This window comes from Nomascus leucogenys, chromosome 22a, assembly GCF_006542625.1.
Source record: "Nomascus leucogenys isolate Asia chromosome 22a, Asia_NLE_v1, whole genome shotgun sequence".
Lineage (NCBI taxonomy): Eukaryota > Metazoa > Chordata > Mammalia > Primates > Hylobatidae > Nomascus > Nomascus leucogenys.
This window is the reverse complement of record NC_044402.1, coordinates 68,431,473-68,457,212: the sequence shown is the minus strand read 5'-3', so window position 1 is coordinate 68,457,212 and position 25,740 is coordinate 68,431,473. Positions and strand designations below refer to the sequence as shown.

The window sequence follows — 25,740 nt, the reverse complement described above, 5'->3', positions numbered from 1 at the left end:
AATGCTGATGATGGTAACGAATGACATTACTTGCTTGTGTTCTGTCTGCCAGTCACTATGTTAAGTGTTTTACGTACTCTAATGCATTTAGCCATCACCACCAACCTATGAGGTAAGCACTATTATTTTCATCAGTTTGTAGTTGAGGAAACTGAGGCACAGAGCAGTAAGGTTCCTTGCTCAAGGTCACACCATCAAGTGGCCTAGAGGTCAAGTAGAGAGTTCTCTCCAGGATGTCCCACGCTGGAGACTAGACTTCCTTCTCACATGCCCTACGTCAGCAAAGGAGGCCTCTTTAGAGGTCATAATAGCATCATCCTTTTTGGGGAAAAAGGAACTGAGGAGAATGAAGGCCAGCACTACATAGGCTTTTGTATCCAATGGGATTATACATCTCTATATCTGCAGAGCCTGATCTGAGGCCGTGACCATAGAAGGCATTTAATGTATATTTGCTAAGTGAATGAATAAAAGTGCTTTCTATAGTGCCTGACAAATAGTCAGTGCTCAATACGTTGTTGCTATTATTAAGTTTGCTCATTGGTTATGTGTCCTGTTCTAGGAAAGGTAGCCTGAGATTTTCTTAGTCAATACCCAAAGGCACAGTAAAGTCATAGAAGATGAAATCAATTCTATTAGATGCACTGATAATGCAGGCTATAATAATACACCAAGAGATCTTGTGTTGTGTTGTGAAGGAATCCCAGTCCAAGTTTTCCCATTATGAGTTGTGTGGCTTTGTTTACCTTGGAGGTTTCCTGTGAAAAAGCTGAGTTTTGTATAATTTGGAAAGCACTGTTCAGATGTAAAATATTATTAATATTGTTTTCACTGCCTCTGCCCTACAATTCTTCACAGATTATCCCTCACTGAGTCAATGGAAAATGCTTGGTGACACAAGCAAGGAGGTGGAGGAGCTGTCAAACCAGGTGCATGTCAAACCAGGGAAACCCTTGCATTTTCCAGAAAACTTTTCTTTTTCCCAAACTAGATGGCATAATTAGATTTTGAAACAGATTCTAAAACAAAATCCAAAATAGATGCTATGCCTACAATTGCCACATTAGATTTATTAAGAAAAGCTAAGATGATCTCAACTACTGATTTATGTACAAGTAGTATACCACCACTTCTGATAAGAAATAAGACAAAAACAGTGTTTTAAGCATCAGATGAAATATTACATATGAGTTCAATGTCTTATCTTCCCAGCTTTATACCCCAATAATTTTTCTTTTTTTTCTTTCTTCTTTTTTTGAGATGGAGTCTCTCTCTGTCACCCAGGCTGGAGTGCAGTGGCATGATCTCGGCTCACTGCAAGCTCTGCCTCCCCGGTTAATGCCATTCTCCTGCCTCAGCCTCCCAAGTAGCTGGGAGTACAGGCACCCGTCACCATGCCTGGCTAATTTTTTTTGTATTTTTTAGTAGAGACGGGGTTTCACCGTGTTAGCCAGGATGGTCTCCATCTCCTGACCTTCTGATCCGCCTGCCTCGGCCTCCCAAAGTGTTGGGATTACAGGCGTGAGGCACCACACCTGGCCTATACCCCAATAATTGATTAATGCTTTATTAATTAATCCTTAGAGAGATTTTGGTAGTGGAAAGAACAGTTCAAGTCCCACTTCTGCCAATTAATAGCTGTGCAATCTTGTGTAAAAATGTAACTTCTCTGAATATCAGGAATCTGTTTATAATGGGGCAACTACATAGATGCCTTAGGCTATAATGGGGATTATATGAAGTACCTGTTATATGCCTGTAGTTAGAAGAATTTAGTGATTGGAAACAGTAGTTGGAAGTTTTAAAATTGCCCATCTTGATAACATATAATATTGATCCATGGAGATGAATATCTCTGGAGCTTACATTTGTCACCATGTGGTGACATGTGGGATGGTTTAATACTCAACTTAGTAAACAGTCCCCTGAGGTTAAATGTTTGGGGTACAGCATGAACACTGCTGACATATTTCTATAGAACTACCAGAGAGAGGGGAAGAAAATCTTACAATCAAATAGCAAAGTACCCTACTGTTGGAGCAAATAAAATATTATTGAAGATGTTGTTTTAGGAAATGAAAGTTAGTACATAGTCCAATCTAACAGATGCATAGATATGTTAAAGTCATCTTTCTGGAAGCTAAAGGGTCAAGACCTGTTTGAAACATTAAAAAAAAGTATAGTTCAGAGCTGATATATTAGATTCTGGAAAGAATAACTGTTCTAGTACTAGACTCTAAGGATGTGAACACTGCTATGTTATATAACAATAAAAAGAGAAGATAATGATTTTCTTAGTCCCCTTCACTCCCAGGGGAGTTTCCTTTAGCAATTGTTCAAGTTTCTATTCAACTCGCTTGCCAAGAATCTTCTTTGGGCCCTTAATCCCTTGATGTAGTTAAGAGCACACAATTACCATTAACTAGTTAGATGTGCCATTGTAGAATAGGTAGAGGATCCAGAAAAAACCTTATATGGAAGGTTAAAAAAAAAGAAATATATAGTAAATATGCATGTTATACATACATTTGCACATGTGTATAATATCCGTATATACATATGTATACACACGTATGTTTTACCCAGGTATACTTAACCAAAAGATGAATATGAAATTACACGTATCGAACCTTTTCTAGGGAAGGTCTAACTTGGTAGACATTTTATTCTCAAGAACTTTGACGATTAACTCTCCATTCTATCTAGAGTGGAAGGGGCATAACTTTGTACCTGCTCAAAATTTCCAGTTGAAATTACCTCTCCATGTGTTTTTAAAATTCTATTTTTGAATCAGTTTAGCTTTAGCATTGGGAAAGGATACAGACCCTTTACATAAATACATTTGTCCCTTTACATAAAGAAATTCTAGGCCAGGTATGAGTTGGATAGTTTATGATCTCGTTGGAAAGCTGGGCTATTCACTGCAAAGTTGCAATGCCTATTAAGCCCATTAAGCTTACCACCTAAACACATAAAGTGATAATAAGTGTTTCAGGTATCATTTTTTCTTACGTGTCAATTCTAAGCTTTATCAGAAAGTACTAAAACAAACCCATATAAATTACTGATAGCTGGACTCAACAGAATCACTAAGAATACAAATGGCACTCTCTGAATTTTACATTAAAATCTGTTTCTTTAGGAAAACAATTTTTCATTAAAATTGCTGTTTTGTTTTAATATATCTGACATTTAGGTTAGAGGTAGCAACTGCCAATGTCTGTCACTTCCCAACAGTTAAAAGATTCTTTAAACAGATAAACAAGTTTTTAGTTGATTTCCCCACTTAACAATGTTATTAGTTAAACAGTCTATGTTGTCTTTATCAAATGTGATAGGTGGCTGAGAAATCTGCCTCTGGAACCTTCTCAGGGAGTATCACTTTCATAAAATCATTTCTTCCCTCTCTCTGAAAGATGTTTGCTACTTTCTTCAGAGGCAAGAAAATGTTTAGTATTGTACATTTAAGAATGTTAAGTTCTTAAAGAATTGTTTTAGGGATGATTAATTTTAACTTTCAGTTTTGCATTAATTCATTTGTTTCCAAAATGGCCTCAATTCTAGTCCATGTTATTACCGGAGAAATAGCAACATTTGTTTTGCCGGAGGGTTAGAATCTGTTATACACATGCCATCTCTCTTGCCACCTCACACACACACTGCCTTTTGTTCTTCATAAACCAAAGATGGTCTAGAGATGTATGACAAAATATTATTTTTAATATTACAGTCATTGAATAGGGAATGGGCATTTCAGTTGACTTCACGTTTTGGTTACTGAACATTAGTTACCATGAATACCTCTAGAGGGTTTACCATTTCTGAGGATTAAATCATATACAACTCAAACACTTCTAAGTTACTGAGTGAACACAGTGGGTTTTGAAAATTCTTAAAGAGCTTTAGAGCTCGGCAGAGCCATAGGTCATGGTTGGTTGTGCCCAGATCCTTACCCTAGTGCTTGCAAAAAACTTAAGAAATGGGCATGAAGCTCAACTAGCTTTCTTGATCAACACCCACCTAAGTTTCTCTTCCAAAACAATTCCTGAACAAGTGACACATACTCACTTGTGTCACTTGTTTCTCCTCAAAGCAGAGTACAAAGTGCATCATACCAATTCAGCCTCATTCTTCTCCTCCTACCACTCTCACCATACAAAACAAGTAATTTGAAATGTCCAGTGGTTTGTATGACAGAGAGATTTCATTGTACTGGTCTGGTACAATGAAATCTAATGGCTGGTCTTTTTCATAACTCACACAACAGCATGAAACAAATAGACTCTGACTCAGTCACGTATACCATTGTGTAAAAAAGAAAAATAAAATGCACAAAGCAGTAGGGGATTTTTCTCAGCATGATTATTTTGCATCCAGAAAGGTTAAGGGATTGTCACAGGGCACATGGATTGGGAGGATGTTGAGAAATTCTCAAAAGCAGAGGAGAGAAAGTAGGATTTATGAATGACCTTAAAAAGGCCTTGGCCTTTCAGAAGAGAAAAAGAGCTGTCCTGTAGCAATCCTAAGATTCCAAGCATATGAAAAATTACTGTGCTGAAAACACATTTCTACTTGTATTTACCCCTGCCCTAAGAGAGCTATTGGGCTTAAAACGTAGCATGAGGGAATTAGGTTAAGTACAATTTTCTGAAAAAGAGTCTCCTTAAAAAAATAAATTATAGCTTGAGACAGTGACCATCGTACCTAAATGAATGAATGATTGAAACAGGTTAAATGGTGCTGGTTGGGGGACTAGGTAGGAGCACATCAGATACGATGGCTAAGATGGCCTCTCCTTCTACCTACTATTCGCTCTACGTGGAATGATTTTCTCTCAGCTCTGTACATGGCTCTCTAACTTTCTTTAGATCTCTGAATGACATTGAAACAATTACATTTAATAAACTGTCACTTCTCCAGAGATGTTTCCAATGGCAATCTTTTCAAAAGTGGCCATTCCTCCCCCATCAATGCTCTATCCCTCACTCTGCTGTTTTTCTTCATAGCCCTCATCACTAGCTGAAATTACAATGTATATTTACTTGTTTACTAGTTCATTGTCTGCAGCCCATGTTAGAATATATGCTCCATGAGGGCAGGGACGTCTATCTTATCGAACTCCTAGGCCTAGAGCATTGCCTGGTAGATAATAAGTGCTCCACACATGTTTTTGAATGAATGAACAAATCTCTCGAGTGCCAAGGGTCTTTGAAGCTTCTGTATTTCTTATAAGATTTGTCATGTTTCCTGCCTGCTCTAATGAGCGGAAGGGAGCTTTGTGAATTCCTTGTGTCCTACATGGGTGCCCATGGAGACAAGGCTGGATCCCTGGTACATGAATCAGAAGCCCTTCAATCTAGAGAGGAGGAACCCACCCTTTCTTCTGTGCAGGAAGCCACCATTGCAGAGAAGAGGCAGCCCCAGGTTTGGATGCTCCCTGGCAGAGTGGGGGTGCTCTGCAGCTCTGAAAAGGCCCCCTACAGTGGCCAGCAGTAAAGAAGAGCATTTGCTGTTGGCTCAGAATCAGGTGAAGGAACTGCAGGTGCGGAGAACTGACGTGTTGAGTTAGCCTCAACATTTCTGATAGCTCAGAGATATTGTTTTTAAAACTGCACACATCAAGTCTTAGCTGGGGAGATAAGGATCCAAGTTCTTAAGCAGAGCTTACTCTAGACAGTTCTTGGCTGACCTCACCTGTGCCTACTTGTGCCTAAAAGAGACAAGACACTGGCTTTGTATGATTACCTATGCCTGGGCTCCATTCAGACCAGCCAGGTAAAAGTCCTGGGGGTGGGGCCTGGGCACATTAATATTTTTAAAAGCTCTCCAGGGGATATCAATGTGCAATCAGGTTTAAGAACCACCGGACTAAAGTGAAATATAAATTTCATTACCAATCTCTTGGATCTCTTTAATTTTCCCAAGGGTTTGGCTCTTTGTGGAGTGGAAAGACTATTTTCAGAAATATGAGAATACTGGAGAAAATCAACCCTGCACATTCACACACACAGAAATTCTGAAGTTCCCTCTAGCATTTTCTATTGAGGGCTCTCAACTTCTAGATCTTTCTGAGAACTCTCACACTGCAGAACAGACGGCTAAGTTCACAACACCACCAGTGGAATTTCCAGAGAAAGCCAAATATGGCAGAATTCCATTTGTCTGATTTCTTCCTCTTTTTACTACTATTGCTTGAGCAGCTTTGATGAAATTTAGGAAACTGGAGTCAGAAGGGGCCCCTAATGCAATCAGCTGAGAGCCACCATGGAGGATGAGGCTTTCCATGTCACTATGGGAAACTGGATTTGTGGATGCTTCTACCCATTTCAAATAAACTCCTGTACTTATGAAGGAGACCTGCTGGTTGCATCCCCCTAGTATGGCTGCTTGCCCGTGGGGGCTACATGTAGAAAGTGGGGATGCCTATTAAACAAACAAGCCTGAGATTAAGCAAGATGGATGTAAGCAGGTGAGACAGACCCTTTCCCTGTGCCTCCCTTTTCTCTGACAGTAAACCTTAAAGACTTTGAAGAAGGAACTCTTGGCTTCACCAGTTATTAGTAACAAATGAAGAAGACAGATACCTTTGGGGAAGCTTTGTTTGGTGCCTAGAATTTTACATTTGAACCTTTCTTCGTAATAAGAGTAATGGTCAGTTTTGAACAAGGAGCACAGGTTTTCTTAACACATAACATTTGGCCCACCTTAATTTGTTCATTTTCCCCCTTTTTAATAAGCACAAAGTAGATCTTTGCTTTTTAATAATGTTACTGCTTTACATTAGATGATTAAATATCAAAAATGGGAAGCCATGTTTTCTAGGTGGCTACAGTGTTTGTGTGTATTGGGAATGGGGTGGGAGGGAAAACATTTTCTGTGTGCTAGACTGTCACTGTAAACTCAGCTGGATTTAGGACATTCCGATAAACTGGTAAAAGTAACCTATCACTTTCAGAGAGTGCCTACAAAGATGACAATGACGATGATGGTGATAGCTAACATGTATTGAGCGCTAAATATGAGTCAGGCACTGTGTTAATTATTCTACATGTATAATTCTCTTGTCTCTAAGCTAATAAGGTAGAAATTACTACTATTCTCACATTATATGAGAAGACTAAGGCACAGAAAGATTAGGTAAACTTTCTAAAAAAGAACAAAAAAAAAAAAACAAAAAAAGCCCATCATGATTCAGAGCTATTGGCAGTAAAGACATGTAGCACATATTTCTGGTAAGAGTCTTCCTCAAAAAAACCTCATAAATTTATGAAGAACAGCATCAGCTGTTCACCATCATAGCCCTGACTCACCTTCTTTCCCATTTGCCTCCAATCTCTCATAGAGAACCTACTGCAGTCAAAAGAATTGACTCACTAGACTGCAAAATGCTGTGCCTTCTCTCTTTCTGTATAAAGTCTACCCATCTTTAAGTATCATTTTTCCATAAAAGCACCCCAACCACTCACATACAACCAGCTGTAACAACTCTGTATCCTCTTAATTCCACAAAATATTCTTTGTCTTTAAGAAACCTTGGGCAATTGGTTATTTTTATATCCATATCATAGATACATATGCCATACAAGCATATTTTAAACTTTTTCCTATATAAGCACAATGCCTGGCATGTTGCAGATCTCCAATAAATATTTTCTCACTATCTTTTCTGAAACCAAAAAAGTTTAGAATATCTTATGACATTCTCAGGGCAAGTGTGTAAACAACAGATAACTGTTGAGGACAGAAGGGAGCTGTGAAGTTTTATTCTCCATAGATGGAATTATGTTCCAGTGGTTACTGGAAGATGTCCCTCTACCTGGTTACCCACACTGGACTTGACACTGGTTTTAAACTGGAGGGGTCTGATGACTGCTCTCCCTTCTCAAGTGCTATGGAAGTACGGCTGGCAGGATCGTGGGTCTCTGCATGCATGTTTCCATTCTCAATGCAATCACAGACAGTGCCAAACCTTTGTATCCTTATTTTCTGAACCTTCATATGACAGGCGGTGGACATTTCCATGGCACTGGCACAAAAATTGGTAAATACAGGGCTACACGTTTAAAATATGCAAGAACAAGAAGCCAGATTATCAAATCTATTTCAAAAGATTGTTAAAGCTGCAATCTTGAATGACATAGCCATGTGTTATGCCAAGAACACAAAAATCCCCACCTGTAAAGCACCAGGGTGTCACCTGCACACCCAACAATAAAGAATTCAGGGTTTTTCTTTAAGTTAAGACTAAAGCAAGGATGGTAAATGATTATGCAATGTAATTCCCCTTTTATTCCTCCCACCACACAATGAACAACTGACCTTCTGTGTGTGTGTATGTGTGTGTGAACTATTTAAATAAGAAGCTTTAGCTAGTTCTTCTATTAAATATGAGAGAAAAAATAAACATTTCCATTTTACAAGTCTGGAATCTTTTTCATAATATAAAGCCAAATGAAAAATAAAAGAGAATGAATATCACCGGAGGACGATTACCTATGACAAGACAACAACTGCTGCCGGCAATCAGTGAGGACCAGCATGTATAATACTAAGCCTTAAGATGCGAAATATTTATGCCTAAACTTTATGAACAACTGCTCAAGGAAAATGACTTTCTTTCTTTGCCTGACAAAGAAAATTTAGGCAGCTGCTCTCCAACTTTGTTTTCCAGAAAGCTGGGGACTGAAACTGCCATCTGTAGAACAGCTATTGTTTAATTTGAAGACCACATCACAGGATATTTAAGTGACATGCCAGAAAGGGTTATTGCCCCACTGTCAGGCTGGCCTGGATGCTGGGTTTATTATGTGTGCTTTCTTCATGTAATCATTGATTCAAAATCCCTGTTGACATTGAGGGCTGGAAAATTCTCCTTATTGACAAAGATACAATATGAGAATATGAAAATATGTCTACTCAGAAAGGACTGACTGGGGATCACCTAATAAAAAAGACAAGAAGAAACAATGGCAGACCTTGTCATATTTAAAAATAATTTGCTGGTCCCTCTTCCAACTTATTCTACTTAATGTAGCCATGCATTTGCCACATGCATTTCTAGCGCAGACTATGAGCTGAAAACTATTAACCAAAGTCTTATTTCCTCATGCTAAAAAGGCTCTGCCAAGCAGCGTCAGTAACAGCAACAATGAAAAATAAGATTGCAGGTGCATACCTTAACCTCCTGATTGGTAAAGACCTCGACATCCACCACACAGGCAACCAGAGTGGAAACATCACAGTCCATGCTAGGGGCTGGCATTCCCCCTTCTGAATTTTTAATAAAGAGTTAGGCAACCTCAGAGTTGGGAGTGAAGGGAAGAGCCTCCAGATGGATATTGCTGTGGCCAGGCCCCGGTGCTGCCTTGCTCTGGGGACGGCTGGAGGCTCGGGCTCCTGGAGCCCGCTCCCACTGCACGCAGCCCTCCGCGTCTGAGGCAGCACAGCAGAGTAACGAACGGCCCGGCTCGCTCATGGCAATGACATCACCACAAAGACTGACACAAGCTGAAGCTATTTTTTTTTCTCCAAGCCTTTTATCTCTAGGCAGTGCAGTGGAGCAAATTGAACATGATTATGTGCTAAATCTGAACTCAGACTAAATCAATTCAGGCAGCGTTAGCTAGGAACTGAGTCAGAGCTGTTGTTGCAGCCGAGTGCTTATGTTTGCAAAAAGCAGGAGGGTGGGGGGAATCTGACACCAGAGTTTCTTCTTTGAGTGGGGGAGGTGTAATTCTGCAGATGAGCCTCCTGAGGTTAAGGTTTGACAATTTTCTGCCTTCGAGATGAGCAGGAAGTTGAGGCATTTTGCAAATTGCTTGGCTTCTGTTAATTGCTCTGTGCCACTCGGAGCAGCCACGCATGTTCTGGGCATCCTAATGCATCCCGGGCATGGGCTGAATAGAAATCCGTTCTTGGAGTGACTAAAGAGCTGGTCGTCTGTCATTTAGGGAGCATGGTAAGAGGAAATAATTAGAGGTTTGTGGAAATTCTATTTGAAGACCATAAGTGCAGACCAGTAACGCTAAAAGCACCCTCCCAAGCTCGGGATTTCAGGCTGTCTCCAAGGTCATTCAAACCAAAAGCAGTTCATGGAAAGGAGTTACAGCAAATGTTTCACACGGGGACAGATGGCAGGTTCTAATGGGCAAACTCACTGATGTGGCTCAGAGCTTGTCAGATCCTCGGGGCTTGACTTCACCTGAGACTTTCAACACATTCCTTTGCTTTCTCAGGCTCTTTTCCTGATTATAAATCCCTGAAGGGCAAGGCCACAGATAATTTACCTTTATATCTTCAGCCTTTCACAGACTGCCTGGCACAAGAAGATGATACTTGTTTAATAAATCAATCAATCAAATAGGAATAGCCTCCTTTCACAGGAGTGACCAAAGGAAAAATTTCCAATTGTTTTTTATTTTATCATTAGTTATACAAGTCCCAATAGAACTAACATTGTAGCAGCATCTATCATTAAGAGTTCAGATGGATCTTCAGTGGCCACTGGAACATCCTGATTTATAACAGATTGGTACTTTTCTAACATGACTGGACAAAAGCCTCCCAATTTTACACGCAGATGAGAAAGGTGACATTTCAGACCGAGAGTAGAAGCTTTCTCATTTGTCCTCATTAGTCTACACTTGAGTCCAAATTTCCCCTTCAACAAGGCATTTTCTATGCTAAAGGTAATCAGGCCACACATACAGATATTTAGACTGATGAAACTGTGTGTGTGTGTCTTCGTGCATTTGTTCAAGTGGCATTTATTTCGCTGTCCAGGACACTGTGGGAAATATTAAGTCATATATGCATATAATCCAACTAATATCGAGTACTGACTATGCAAAGCTCTGCATCTGATACTCTCAAGGATAAAATGATGAAAAAGCAAATGTCACTATCATCAATGGGCTTAAAATCCAGGGGAGGAGATAAGACATGGAAACCAACATTTCACAAGGCAGGGATGGTGACGGCTGAAGAGGTACAGGAAGTGTTCAGTGGGAGCACTGGAGAAAGAGCAATGAATGCTGAATGCTGGATCCCATGTTAGGATGGCAGGTGAGCATCAAAGGGGGGGAGGAAATTTCTGCTCTGACCTTGAAACACGGGAAAGACAGTGGCAGACAGAGAAGAAGTGAGGGGTGCCCTTCAGCTAGGTAAAAACAGACTAGAAATGTCCAAAGGAAAGAATAAGGCATTTGGATGCAAAACTCGCTCAGGGTTAAATCTGGCTGGGGCCTGAAGTATACAGTAAGGCAGCCAGAGCCAGACGATGCAAAACCTGGCCAACATGAAGTACCTGGCAGCTTTTGAAAAGGTAAATAGGGGAGCTACCTGTACAAATGTAGCTAAAATGTAAAGTAATACAAAGGTGAATATGATTTTGAACATCACTGGCATCTGTTCAAGAGGCAAAACAAAGAAATGAATATTTTTTCAGATGCCATGGCATATCCTAAAATTTATTTTTTACATTTCACAGCATACTGGTAAATGTTTAACGATCAGCTCTCTGAAAAGAAACATTTCAATTTTTAGCATTCATCAATTTCTATGGTGTAAATATGCTCATCATGGCTGATTTCAAGCAGTCAGTGTGAAGTCAAACTGAATACAAAGTTGGGAAGACATGCATGTAATCTGCTCACACGGGCTGTTCCAGCACATCACTGTTTCATACTCATGAAAACATTATGCCATATCAGTGACAGTTCATCCATAGAGGCAAAGTCCACGTGTGCCCAGAGCCCATCAAGAAACAACAGCAAAGTAGAAGCAACACATTCTAATCATTGCTCTGTTTACATAAGGGGCTGTACGAATTATTTCACACTTTATGTTTAGGAAAGAGCTATAAAAGATGAACGTTGCTGTGACATGCCCTGGCCAGAGGACATTATCCAGGAAGCAAAGCTCTACCTGAAGTTGTAAAATAGGCAGTTTTTTTCTGATGTATCCTCAGCTTTCCCTTTCTAATTTGATTCTGCCCTGCAGACTCCTCCCTACTATCCAAGCACCCACTAACTTTCAGTTTTCCTCTTTTAAAATATCTTTTCAAGGACAGCTGTCAACTCATCTGTATAAGCATTAAAGGACTGATAACTCATAGTATTATCCCTCCCAGAGGAATCCATATTTTAATAGGAGACAGAGTCTTAAGTTGGGTAAATAGTGTTTTTAGGGCAGAGTTCTAGGCATCAAGAGCAGATGATTTGTGGGGCAAAGGAACTTTCCAGTAACTCTGAACTAAAATTAGTGGGTTTTAAACCCCCAGATTATTGGTTTTTTAATAGTCAATTGTCTATACAAATATGGTCATTTTCCTATTGGCTAGAGAGCCCAGGGGGCTCACCTGTTATAATAGTGTCCTGTTTCTCTAGAGTTCTTTTTTTGTTTTTTTTTTAGATACAGTCTCATTCCATCGCCAGGCTGGAGTGCAGTGGCACGATCTCAGCTCACTGCAACCACCACCTCCTGGGTTCAAATGATTCTCCTGCCTCAGCCTCCTGACTAGCTGGGACTACAGGCACAGGCCACCATGCTCAGCTAATTTTTGTATTTTTAGAAGAGACAGGATTTCACCATGTTGGCCAGAATGGTCTCGATCTCTTGACCTCATGATCTGCCCACGTTGGCCTCCCAAAGTGCTGGGATTACAGGCTTGAACCACTGCGCCTGGCCAATAATGTGTTTTTTTATAGCTAGGGGCTGACTTGCAGCCTTGGAGGTGTCTAGAATATAGATGTACTTTGGCCAATGGCTAGATGTAAACACTAGATTCGGATTATTCTCCCACTTCATCTCATATCATTCTCACCTTTCTTCACTCTTCTTGTTCCAGCCCCATTGGCCTTCTTGGTGTTCCAGAAAGAAAAGAAAGTAAAGAAAAGAAAAGAAAGAAAATGTGTTCAAGAAAGAAAAGAAAGAAAGAGAAAGAAAAAGAAAGAAAGAAAGAAAGAAAGAAAAAGAAAGAAAGAAAGAAAGAAGGAAATTCCAAGCTCATTCCCATCTCAGCCCTTTGCACTTGCTATTCCCTCTCTCCGAAAATATTCAGATCTCTTCATGGCTTGCTCCTTCTTATCATCTCTCTCAGATCACATCTCTTTGGAAAAGTATTCCCCAATCAGCTAAAATAAAAAACCGTGTGCACATGTATACACACACAGAGTCAATCACTGTCCTGGCATCTTCATTTTAACTTTCTTCACAGCACTTTTCACTACCTGAAATTATTCTGCTCATTTATTTCTTTATGTGTCCACTGCTTGTCCTCACAACTAGAATTTAATCTCCATAAAAGCAGAGATTTTTGCCTATTCTGTTCCCTGCTGTATTCCCAGGGGCTAGAAGGATGCCTGACACTTAGGAGGTACTCTAATAAACATCTGAAGGATGAATGGATAAATACACAAATGAATCTAAAAAGGCAAGTAGAGAGACTCAAACCAATAGAGGTGCCTCCTAGATCTAGGAGTTGCAGGGAGGTTTTTGCAGGAGGGCTGCAAGGGCATGGTGAGTTCGGCGATAACCTCTCATCTCTGAGAGCTGAGTCCTGGCACAGCTCTGTTCAGGAGTGTCCTTTCCATTTGAAGTGGCCAGAAAACCTTGGGATTCATCCAAACCACTGCTCTTGCAATGACTGATCACGCTGAGGAAAGGATGCATTATGCACAGACCCCTTGGACAGAGACCATTGACCTCCCTTCAGTCCAGGCAATTCTCTAAAAAGATGGACAGCTGAGCTGATACACTCACCTCCACCTCAGCAGGAGGAGATGCACACTTTCCAATCCCAGAGGAAGCTGTGGTAGCAGCAGCCAAGCCTGTTTGGCTAATCAGCATAGAAGTTCCCATTACAGCTATGGGTTGTCAAAGGCTCTGCTCCTTCTGTATGCCCTTCTGGATCATCTGTTTTTTAAATGTTTATTATGGAGAATTTCAAATATATTCAGCAGAAGAGAGAATGTAATAATGAGCCTTCATGTATCCACCACCCAGGTGCAAAAATAATTAACAAGGGGCCAATCTTGCTTCCTCTCTGCTAGTCACTCTCAGAGTGTGGTCCCCAGACCAACAGCATCAACATCACTTATGAGCTTATTAGAAAGGCAGATTCTTGGGCCCCACCCAAGACTGAATCAGACACTCTGGAGGGAAGACCAGTATCTGTAGTTTAATAAGCCCTCCAGGTGATTCTGATGCAAGCTCAAGCCTGAAAACCACAGCTCCATGTCTTCACCCACTTCCATACTCACTCCAGATTATTTTGCAGCAGGTGCCTGGCATCATATCATTTCATTTATAAATATTTCAGTATATATCTCTAAAAGACAAAGGATTCCTCTTTTGAAATCACAATACATACCATCACACAATTCAAAAAGCAAGAATAATTCCTTAGTATCACCAAACGTCCTGCCAGGGTTCAAATTTCTCCAACTGTACTATGATGTCCTCTCACTTCCCATCCTTTCTCCCCCTCTCCTTGATCACATCCTGGTGTTCCTTCTCTTCCTTCTTTCCTCTTTAATAGTTTGCTTATTTAAATTGGGATCCAAACTACTGTGTCTCTAATGTTTCTTTTAATCTATAGAGTTCTCCTCCATTTCTTTTTTTAATTCCTTGCAGTTTGTTGGTGGTGATGAAGCCATGTTATTTGTCTTTTAGAATTTACATATAGTGGAAATTTAGAAACTCGACACAGTGTAATTTAACAGAGTTTTCTGTTGCCTGTAGGTTCTGTTGTTTAGATCCAGAGGCTTAAGGGGTTCAGGTTTGGCAAGACTCCTTCCTAGATGGTGCTATGTGTACTTCTATCAGTGGGTACATAGAGTCTGGCTGTCTCTCTTTTGTGGTATTAGTGCCTTCATGCTCAATGCCTAGGTGCGTTCATTTATTAGGATTTGCACAATGATGACATTCCTCCTTCATTTATTCATGGAACACTTCCATTAAGAGGAACTACTTCTCATCTACTATTTAGTTACTTTGAGCCATGGTTTTTGCAATAAAGGCAAAAATAAATATTTGCTTCTTTTCCTTTATTAATTAAAAATTTTTTATGAGATATGGGGGGTCTTGCTATGTTGCCCAGGCTGGTCTCCAATTCCTGGCCTCAAGTGATCCTCCTGCCTCAGCCTCCAGAGTCACTGGGATTACAGGCTTGAGACACTGCACTCAGCTTAACTAGTTTTTTTTTTTTTTTTCATGATTTACTTCCCTATTATCCTGCAAAGATCACTGAGGGTTTTTTCATTTTTATTTTTAAAGTATCATTAGGAATTCATGGATTAAACATATGTGATGGTTAAACATACTAAACACATAAAACTACAATCCATTGTGGTTTAATCTTATTAATGCTCAAATTGCCCATCTTTAGCTAGTGGGAGTTTAATCAGGTTGGCTCCTGAGTCCTTTGACAAATCGTCAAAGGGCACTTACCTTCTGGCATGACAAGATGTTCCAGACTCATCTTGTTCATTTCCTGCCTTAGATAAGGAGTCAGGCATTTCTCCAAGGAGCCCCAGTTCCACTTGGTAAATATTTCAACATATTTTAAGATACCAATCTAGAAGCTTAGAGGAGCTCTTTGTACTGGGTTGGGTATTGTTTATAAGACTTTTCAGTGAACAGAGCTAGAAAATATGTAAATATTTTAAAGATAACATATGCCATGAGTTCAGACTGATCATTCCATTTCAGATCCAGGACTACAGAGATTCTGCTGAAACACATAAGTCTTACATTTGTATCCCTTTCTTTCACACCAGATATATTCGTTCTTATCAGCAACATAATTAGCTAGTTGCCTTATCCCACACTATAGGCACGACAGCCTTGGAATCACAATATTAATGCAACCAGAAAGAGTTTAAGATTTTTTTCTAGTTATTTTTGTCCTTAGAGTATATCCCATAAAGCATATACAAATTATGTATTACTGTCATTTAGAATAGCACATCTATTCCACCAACTAGAGACTAAGTTAGGTTCATCTGTTTTTGATGCCTAATGATTGTTTTTCTCTTTAATTTTGTGTTATAATTATATAAAATATTTCCATGGCTCAAAAATCAAAACTACAGATCTACAAAGAAATCCAGCTTCTATCCCTGTGATCACAATATTCTTTCTTTCCCTCTCATACATCCTTATTGTTTAGCCTCTCTCATTTTAAAAAATCTTAACAAGTATATGTGTATATTATTTTCCCATCCTTTATCCCATAAATGACAGCACACTGCTCACTTTTTTCTGTCTTGGTCTTAATCACCGTAAAATGTGACGCTGGAGATCACACCATAGTAATATGTAGAAATAGTCCTTTTCCTTTTTACAGCTGTATAGTATTCAACTATTTGGATTTACCAACGTTTCTGCAATAAGTCCCCATTTAGGTTGTTTCCAGCCTTTTGCTATTAAATAATGCAGCAATGGATAGACTTTGAATTTTCATATTTTGTTACTGTATCTTTGGGACAGTTTTTAGAGTGGAAACACCGGGTTAAAAGGCAAATGCCTATGTAATTTTGCTAGCTCTTGGCCAAATTTTCCTCCACAGGAATTGTACTATTTTTCTTCCCCACCAGCAATTTACGAGAAAGTTTGTTTCTCCACAGTATGTGTTTCAGAATGCACTGGACATTTTCCCATCTGGTGGGTAAGATGTGGTTATCTCAGTGCAGCTTTGATTTGCATTTCTCTTTCTATAGGCGCACATATTTCTACAAGTGAACTCAGCCAGCATTGTCTGAATCAATGCCTTCCAATCTTTTCTCCAGCTAATTCAGATTCTGTTACTGACACTAGCAATCAAAATATCCCAAACACACACTAGAGACCTCAATGAGTTTTCTAGTTTATATTTCTCTTATTATGAGCAAGGTGTTAAGGTTTGTTCCTATGGTAAAGAGTCACCTGTGTTTCTTCCATTATGATACCTCACTTGAGTCTGTCCATCACATGCAAAAACACATACTCACCTCAGGGCCTTTGCGCTTGGCCATCCCTCTGTCTAGAACACTATTCCCATCATTGTGGCAGGGTTCATCCTTCCACAGCATTCATGTCTCTGCTTAAATGTCCCTCCTCAAAAGGCCTGTCCTAATCAGCCTATCTACATAGCACTCCTTTCACTATCTCTGCAGCCTGCATTATTTTTCTTCCAAGCACTTACCACTAATGGATACTGTATATTTATTTGCATAGTTGTTATCTCCGTCCCTCCATGGAAAGCCAGCTCCTTGAGAAGCGGGCTCCTCTACCTTGCCCACAGCTATATCTCCAAGTGCCCCCAAACAACAAGGCCTGCCATGCAGTGAGAGCTCAGTGAGTGTGTTGGATGAATGAATACATGAATGAATGAATGGAATTCTTTTGCTTGGAAAGCCAGCGGAAAACAGGTACTGTCACACAGACAAGAAATAAATCTACAACCTAGGTCCCTACAAAGGAGAGTGAACCTGAGAAGGGAGGCTGAGGTAAATGAAGACGACTCAGGTCGCTGGACAATGGGGATGGCGGGGTGGAGAGGTCCATGAGAAGTCAGAGGGACACTGAAAAAGGAAGAGGGGCACAAAATGCAATCCGCATTCTCCCCATTGGGTAGAAGGTCCATGCTAAGTGGCAGCTGCAGTGCCCTCAGGCAGTCTCAGGGACAGTGCTCATTCCACCACTGCCCAGTCAGCACCTTACTGCTGCTGAGGCCCCACAGATACCTTACAGCTAATCCCTGAGTGGCACTCCTAAGAAGCCACTGTCATTTCTTCTTTGCCGTACCTTCCTCCCTGGGTCCAAGAGTTTTATCCCTGCCTTAATTCATTCTTTAGGAAGACATATTTTCCCCTTTCCATCCTCAATATCAGAACCAAGTGCATTCATTCTGGGCAGTACCATGCTTAAGAAGCTGACACACTCGAAAAATTACAGGGATGAAAATAAAGAGGGTGTTTGCTCAGCATTCCTGTCTTCTGTGCATTGCATTCTCTGGAAACTTCTCCTTCTCCTCCCATATTGGATGTGTCTGAAGGAGGCCCTTACCAGGCTGGTCAGACTTCTCATGAGGATTTTCCAAACCTAAACTGGGTCAAGAGCACCAGTCCCCTGTGATGTCAGAAGCTTGGGACTGTTGCTGCTGTGTTTTTCACTTGTGCCTTTGAATTAAGACAAATTAGAAACAGAAAGAAAAAGTGGAGAAAGGAAATCAAATTCTGGAAGCATCGGAGTCCTCATTTTCAGTCACTTTGGAGGCCCAGTGATGCCCTGTCCTGCCATGAGTCTCATTATTCAACTCTTCCTTTGGTTATTTTAATATACTAGCATTATCCCAACCAATGCCTCTCGTTTTCCTCAACCCAATTCAGGTATTGTTTCTGTCACTAACAACTAAAAAAGTCCTGTCCAATACACACACAAGGACAAACCTAGATTAAATAACAAAGGACAATAAAGTGGGAGTCAATCATTGGGAACTAGATATTCAGGTTTTCAAATGATTCCATGGAAAGGGTGCTCCTCCTTCTCCCAAGCAGTCTTGAGGTGAGGGGGCAGACATCATCTTAAACTTCCCTCTTGAGGTCCCAACAGGAGTCCCAGTATGGATTTCTACAAAGACAATCTTGGTAGAGATCTTTTTATCTCCACTCCCTTTATCTTATTAATCTCCCTTTCAGGATATAGTGCTATCTAACTAGTTTTTGGGCCACCTGCTTAGAAAATCTGCATTTTGGTGTGATATCTACCACTGTTTAGAATGTCATATTTATTAACTTATGGTATCTCAGCTGAAATTTGGAATTTATCATCCTATCAGACTATCATTTCCTTACGGCTAACTTTGTGAAGGAACTCTGTAAACATTCGTAGGCATTAACGTATTTAAACTTCACCATAGGCCCATTTAGAGATGACATAATTTGCCCAAGGACAACTAGCTGGACAGTGGGTGAGCTAAATTATATCCAAATGGCTTGTCTTCAAAGTGTGAACTCTTAACTTCTCAACATTTCTGCTATACAAACTTCCACATTCTGGAGGAGGATGATGAACACATCTGCACTTTGGAAAGAATTAAAATGGTGATGTGAAGACACGGTTGGAAAGCAGCAAAAGTAGGAGGGAAAGAAATTGGCATCTCGAAGTAACTTTAGAAGAACAGAAATCAACTTGGCTGAATTTCTTGGTTGAAATCTGTAAGTAGCAATGAGCACTGCTGGAGACATTGTAGAAATATAAGAGAACTCAGTGACTAGACTAGATGGGGTGGTTTTCAGAGACAGCAAGGCAAGTGCTAAGGGGTCAAGGTTTCAAAGTCTTATCTCTAAGGGGAAGATGGTGCCAAGGACAAGGGAAAGTTCCTTAAAGAGATGAAAGGTCTCATCCACTGAAAAAGACCAAGAAAGGCTTCAAGGAAAAAAGAAGGGCATGTGATGTGGATGCTGGATAGAGCTAAGGTGAATCGAAGCCTTGTGGGCAAGGATAGGGATGTGTTTAAAAACTAGTGAACAGCTTATTTAATTGGAATGGAAAGCCTGAGCAGGGCATGATGGGTTATAATAAGATTGGAAAAGAGGGTCATGGCTACATAGCTGAGGACTTTGAGTGCCAGGGTTAAGAGTGGGCATATTGCATCCAGTAAGGTATGTGGATCTATCAAAAGTTCATGAAAAGAGTGGTGCAAGAGGTTAAATTGAAATGGGGAAGGATGGTAAATGTTGGTGACTCCAAAACTCTTGCCAGAGGCAATAGGGGTTGGATTATGGAGATGCAATAGTAATATAAGAAAGGGAATGGATATGGGAAACGCCATGGAGGTAAAGTGTTTAGAGTTTAACAATTAATAGGCTGTCAAGGTAATGATCTGGGGATGGGAAATAAAGTGAGGAGAAAAACATATTGGAAGTACCAAAAAAAAAAAAGAAAAGAAAGCACAGGGAGAAGTGTTCAAAAGATATTCTAAGGTTTTCAGTCTGGGTAGATCATGGTAACTGTAACTGAAACAGCTTAGTTATACAGATGACAAGAGTACATTTGTGACATACATACATGACAATGAGATACACATACGCATTTACTCATTTCAATCTGTAGCTAATATCATTCATCTCCATGTTAACAAAAAAGCAAAAAAAATTTAAAAAAGAAGAAGGGGAAGGATGAAAAATGAGATTACTTCTTACAATGGTAAGAGATACTCATTTTTATTGGCACTAATTAAGGAAGAATATTATTGCAGTACTGTTAGAGTTCTGAGTAGTCAAAACTCTAGAAGCAGATTCCTTTTCACTGCTTTTCTTCTCATGCTAAAACCTACAGCACGAGAAAAGCAACACAGAAATCTGTGAATTGTGGTCCTTCTATGCAGCTATTTTTACTCTTTCAAAAATGCCTAGACTTTAGTTTGAGGTGTAAACATGTGAAAGTATTTGGTGAGCTTTACTCTTTATTTGAATTTAAAGGATTTTAAAGTGCAAAAAGACTTCTAGAAAAGCAAATGTACCATATTTGGACCTGAACATCTAATCTTCTCACCAAACCTGATCCTCTTTCCGTATTTCCTGTTTTAACTGTGACACCACCTTCGACCCCACTCACCTTGCATCGTAACTTTAGTCATCTTTGATTTATTCCATTGGCAAACCACAGTTTGATTTGGGTTCAGGGCTGGTTAAGCCAGAGGCTCAGTGAAGTTATCACAAGGTCCTGTCTCTCTAGCTCTGTCTTCTGAAGGTCAGCGTCATTCTAAAGCTGATTCCCAGGACAGCTGCCAGTAGTGCCCTCTGCCTTAATTTTATTCCACCACAGGGACACTTGGGTCACCTGTTCACTTCTGAACATGACTGTGGCTGGGCTAGGGAATGTGCAGATTTAACATTCTATTGAAAAAGCCAACTTAGACTCACCCCTAGAGTGAGGAGTGCTATCAGTTTTCCCTGAAGTGTGGGCTGCATGGGAATGGAAGGATATGCAAGTAAAAATCTAGATTAGGAGTAGAGGGATGCTGGGCAGGTACCCACCAGTGTCATCACTGCTTCAATTACTATACTTGACAGAGCACGTGGATGCAAATGATAGGAAATATCTTTGGCTAAGTAGCAGAAAAGTAATATATAGAGGATGAGCAGGTGGCTCTTACAGAGTTAGCAAGAATCTTGAGAAATAGCCTCAGAAACTAGGTAGAAACCAAGAAGGTCTAAGATACAGAAGACCACAACCAAAATGATACAGAAACCAGTGCAGCTAGGATACCACCACTGGAACCCTCCCAATGCTGTCCTCATCACTGCTCCTCTGCTGCTATAAGTAATCACTAACTGTCCCTGTGACTTTGTGTCACACCCTCTAGAGTCAAAAGTTCGGGTGTGGTGTCTCATTGGTCAAGCCCGAGTCACGCACACCAACCCCAACTGCCAGGAAGCCTGGCTAGGGTAATCTTAATCTTCATGGCCTCTTTCTGGCATGTAATAACCCCACCATAGGCAATGGGGAGTGAATTTCCCCAGTATAGAAAGTGCCTTAGAATGCTGGGCAACTCAAAAATAACAAAGTTCTGTTATCAGCCTCCTACTCAGCCTGCTTCCCTGCTGATCCCACCTTCTTATTCAGTACCACCAGATTTGGCTTTGTGTGAACTAGTTCTGTGAATTATACCACTACCCTGGTTCAAATACCTTCACTGCTTTTCCATTGCTGTTAGGCCAGGCATGGTGGCTCACGCTTATAATCCCAGCACTTTGGGAGGCCAAGGTGGGTGGATCACTTGAGGCCAGGAGTTCGAGGCCAGTCTGGCCAACGTGGTGAAGCCCAGTCTCTAATAAACATACAAAAAAAATAGCCGGGTATGGTGATGCATGCCTGTAATACCAGTTACTTAGGAAGCTGAGGCAGGAGAATTGCTTGAACCCAGGAGGTGGAGGTTGCAGTGAGCCAAGCTCTTGCCACTAGACTCCAGCCTGGGTGACAAAGTGAGACCATGTCTCAAAAAAAAAAAAAAAAAAAAGAATTAAAGAGGGTTTCTTCATATGATGATATCAACCCACTATCAGTCCATCCATCCACCACCCACCCATCTAATGACTACTTATTGAATATACTATGTTCCCAGTATCAACCTAGGCACAGGCCATAGAAAGAGACAAGTCACTATTCCTTTAAAGAGATCTTGGTAGAAAGAAATGAAAAATTATAATATAATATGATGTAGTATTATGTAATATACTATAAATTATATTGACATAAATGATATGAATACAAAATGCAGTAGGAGCATAAGAGAAGTATTTAAGTTTGGTGCAGGAAGGAGAGTTAGAGAAGATTTCTCTAAGGAAGCCACATTTTGCTGAATTTTGAGAGGTAAGTGGTTTTTTAGTTTTCTAAATGGGCAGACAAGCAGAGTGACTTTTATATATAAACGGGGGCATAGAATGAGGTGTCAAAGTGTGAGAAACTATGAGTAGCCCAATATTGTTGGGCTGCCCAACGTGGAGTTAGGGATTGGGGTGGGAAGCTATGGGGAAGCAGCTAGACTATTAGACAGTGGCTTGACATGAAGAACTTTGTGAGTTATGGGTAGGATTTTAAATTTTCTTCCTAATGGAAGAGAGAACCAGTAAAAGCTATGACAGTAGCCTCTTGACCATCCCTGCATTCAATTTCACCCTTTTTAAATCCATTCTGCAAATAATATGTGGCCAAGGGATCTTTGTACTAAGTAAATATGATCATATTATTGTCCGTGAAAGTAGAATGCAAAGTTGGAACCAGGGCCTGCATATATACAGAGGAGGAAAATGTTAGAATCCAATAGGAAAATAGGTTTCTGAGACTATACTGGGAATTTGTTAGGCTACCTTAGTGGAAAGCCATTCTCCTCCACTAAAATAATGTATATTACTTTCACATACATAGTGTACATGAATCCATTACAGCTGTTGCCCCACTGGATGGTATAAATAATTTATTTATCCTTGTATCCTCAGCACTTAGCACATTGCCTGCCATAAAGCAACTAATCAAGATAATGTCCAATAAATGAATGAAATAATGCATGAGTGAATGATAAGATAAGCTAATCCCATCTTTGCTTCCTTTCACAGACAAATTATTTCTGAGATCTTCTACCCTAGTTGCAGCTCCACTTGCTACTACTACTACCAAGACAGTCTTTGGTGTCTGCCACGAAGTCTCCTACTCCACTATTCAACTCCTTAATTCCTCAAGCTTTGAGAATTTTAGAGATTTATACTGGAATTTAGAGACTGAGCCATGAAGTCTTAGATGTATTTATGCATACAAAGAGAGATGACTGAAAATCCACCCAAGGTTTGTGCTCCCCCTGTATAGTACAGAGTTGTTTCTGAAAAGTTGTTTCCCAATCAGGGCCCAGCTCTGGTGTGATCCTGTGACTGAGTTCTGGCCAATGGAGTGGGAGCAGAAAACAATTCATGCTACTTTCAGCCATAAGAACTTCCTTTAGAACCTTCATTTCTCTTCTTCAAGCTGACCTTGGGAGTCAAGTGTTGAAGATGGCAGAGCCTCTATCATTCTAAATCTTTGAAGGACTCCATGGAGCACACTCCTATTTCCTTCAACTCCCTCTTCTATCACATTGTGATGCGGTATTACAGGAGTGGGAAATAAGTCTCTCTTCTGGTAAGCCCTTGAAATTTTAGAGTGTATATGGTAAAATAGAAATCAACACCTTAACTAATACAGCAGATGTACGTACATGTGTGTGTTGAAGTATATTGCTGTAAATGCAAAATCTAATTTTATACAGAATCAAAAGCCAAATGGGGATAGAAATAGAAGCAAGAGGATTTAATGCTTGAATGAATCCTTGAAGGAAAACCTTTCTTTTAAAGTTAATTTGAATGTATTAAATTAGCAAATTAGCAGGTAGCCATATCATTATTTGATGGATAGCATGTGTCAAGACAGAGACCAAGGGAGAAAACCGAGCTTAAGAAATGAGCACGAGAAGTGTCTGTTCATGTCCTTCGCCCACTTTTTGATGGGGTTGTTTGTTTTTTTCTTGTAAATTTGTTTGAGTTCATTGTAGATTCTGGATATTAGCCCTTTGTCAGATGAGTAGGTTGCAAAATTTTCTCCCATTCTGTAGGTTGCCTGTTCACTCTGATGGTAGTTTCTTTTGCTGTGCAGAAGCTCTTTAGTTTAATTAGATCCCATTTGTCAATTTTGGCTTTTGTTGCCATTGCTTTTGGTGTTTCAGACATGAAGTCCCTGCCCATGCCTATGTCCTGAATGGTATTGCCTAGGTTTTCTTCTAGGGTTTTTATGGTTTTAGGTCTAACATGTAAGTCTTTAATCCATCTTGAATTAATTTTTGTATAAGGTGTAAGGAAGGGATCCAGTTTCAGCTTTCTACATATGGCTAGCCAGTTTTCCCAGCACCATTTATTAAATAGGGAATCCTTTCCCCATTGCTTGTTTTTGTCAGGTTTGTCAAAGATCAGAACAATGAGAACTCATGGACACAGGAAGGGGAACATCACACTCCAGGGACTGTTGTGGGTTGGGGGGAGAGGGGAGGGACAGCATTAGGAGATATACCTAATGCTAAATGACGAGTTAATGGGTGCAGCAAACCAACATGGCACATGGATACATATGTAACAAATCTGCACATTGTCCACATGTACCCTAAAACCTAAAGTATAATAATAAAAAAAAAAGAAATGAGCATGAAAGCAAAACTGGTAAAATGAATGAGGTCAGAAAAACTTTTCTAGTAAAGTTACTAGTTTTAAAAAATCTTAATTAGTAATAGACAGTTATCCTTGATAAAATTTCAAATAAATAAGAAAGAAATAATTGGAAATACATTATGATTATATCTCTGAATCTTGTCAAGCTGCAGGCTGCTAATGCCCTGTACTTTAAAAAGATTCTACCTGCATAAAAATGACAGGTAGGGCCATCAAATGACTTGCTCTGTATTTCTAAGCACTTGAAGGTCATCCTTAAAAGCAGGGGTGTCAAATCTTTTGGCTTCCCTGGGCCACATTTGAAGAAGAAGAATTGTCTTGGGCCACACATAAAATACACTAGCACTAATGATAGCTGATGAACTAAAAAAAAAAGAAATCATAAAAAAATCTCATGTTTTAAGAAAGTTTACGAATTTGTGTTGGGCCAAATTCAAAGCCATCCTGGGCCATAGGTTGGACGAGCTTGCTTAAAAGAAAGGCATTGGCTGGGGGCAGTGGCTCACACCTGTAATCCCAGCACTTTGGGAGCCTGAGGTGGGTGGATCATGAGGTCAGGAGTTTGAGACCAGCCTGGCCAACATGGTGAAATCCCCATCTCTACTAAAAATACAAAAATTAGCCAGGCATGATGGCAGGCACCTGTAATCCCAGCTACTCAGGAGGCTGAGGCAGGAGAATCGCTTGAACCTGGGAGGTGGAGGTTGCAGTGAGCTGAGATCATGCCATTTCACTCCAGCCTGGGTGACAGAGCAAGACTCTGTCTCAAAAAAAGGCATTTAGAAAGTAAATGTCAGTCCTATATCTTCTTTTATTTACTCTTCCTTTTCAGGTAATGGTTGTGGTAAATCAAAAAGCTAGGACAGAGGAAGGTAAGGAAGGAAATGTAAGAAGCCACATGGAAATGCACAAAAAGGCTGTTTCTGTTATAAAATGGCAGGTTGATTATACACATTCACAACTGCTTAGATTGGGATTTGGGTTGGAGTGCCTTTTGGTTATGGAG

General features: G+C 40.1%; 1 protein-coding gene across 5 annotated transcripts in view; it reads right to left on the bottom strand.

Moving 5' to 3' along the window:
• Positions 1–25,740, bottom strand: part of RCAN2 (regulator of calcineurin 2) — a 283,804-nt gene that overhangs the window by 97,573 nt on the left and 160,491 nt on the right. Inside the window, exon 1 of one of the 5 annotated variants that reach the window (XM_012500934.2) lies at positions 9,176–10,083. The exons of the other annotated variants lie outside the window; for them this stretch is intronic. Within the exon in view, the coding sequence (XP_012356388.1) occupies positions 9,176–9,262 (87 nt within the window). The 5' untranslated portion in view covers positions 9,263–10,083. Of the gene's footprint in view, positions 1–9,175; positions 10,084–25,740 lie in introns of those variants that run through there. 5 annotated transcript variants of the gene reach the window in all.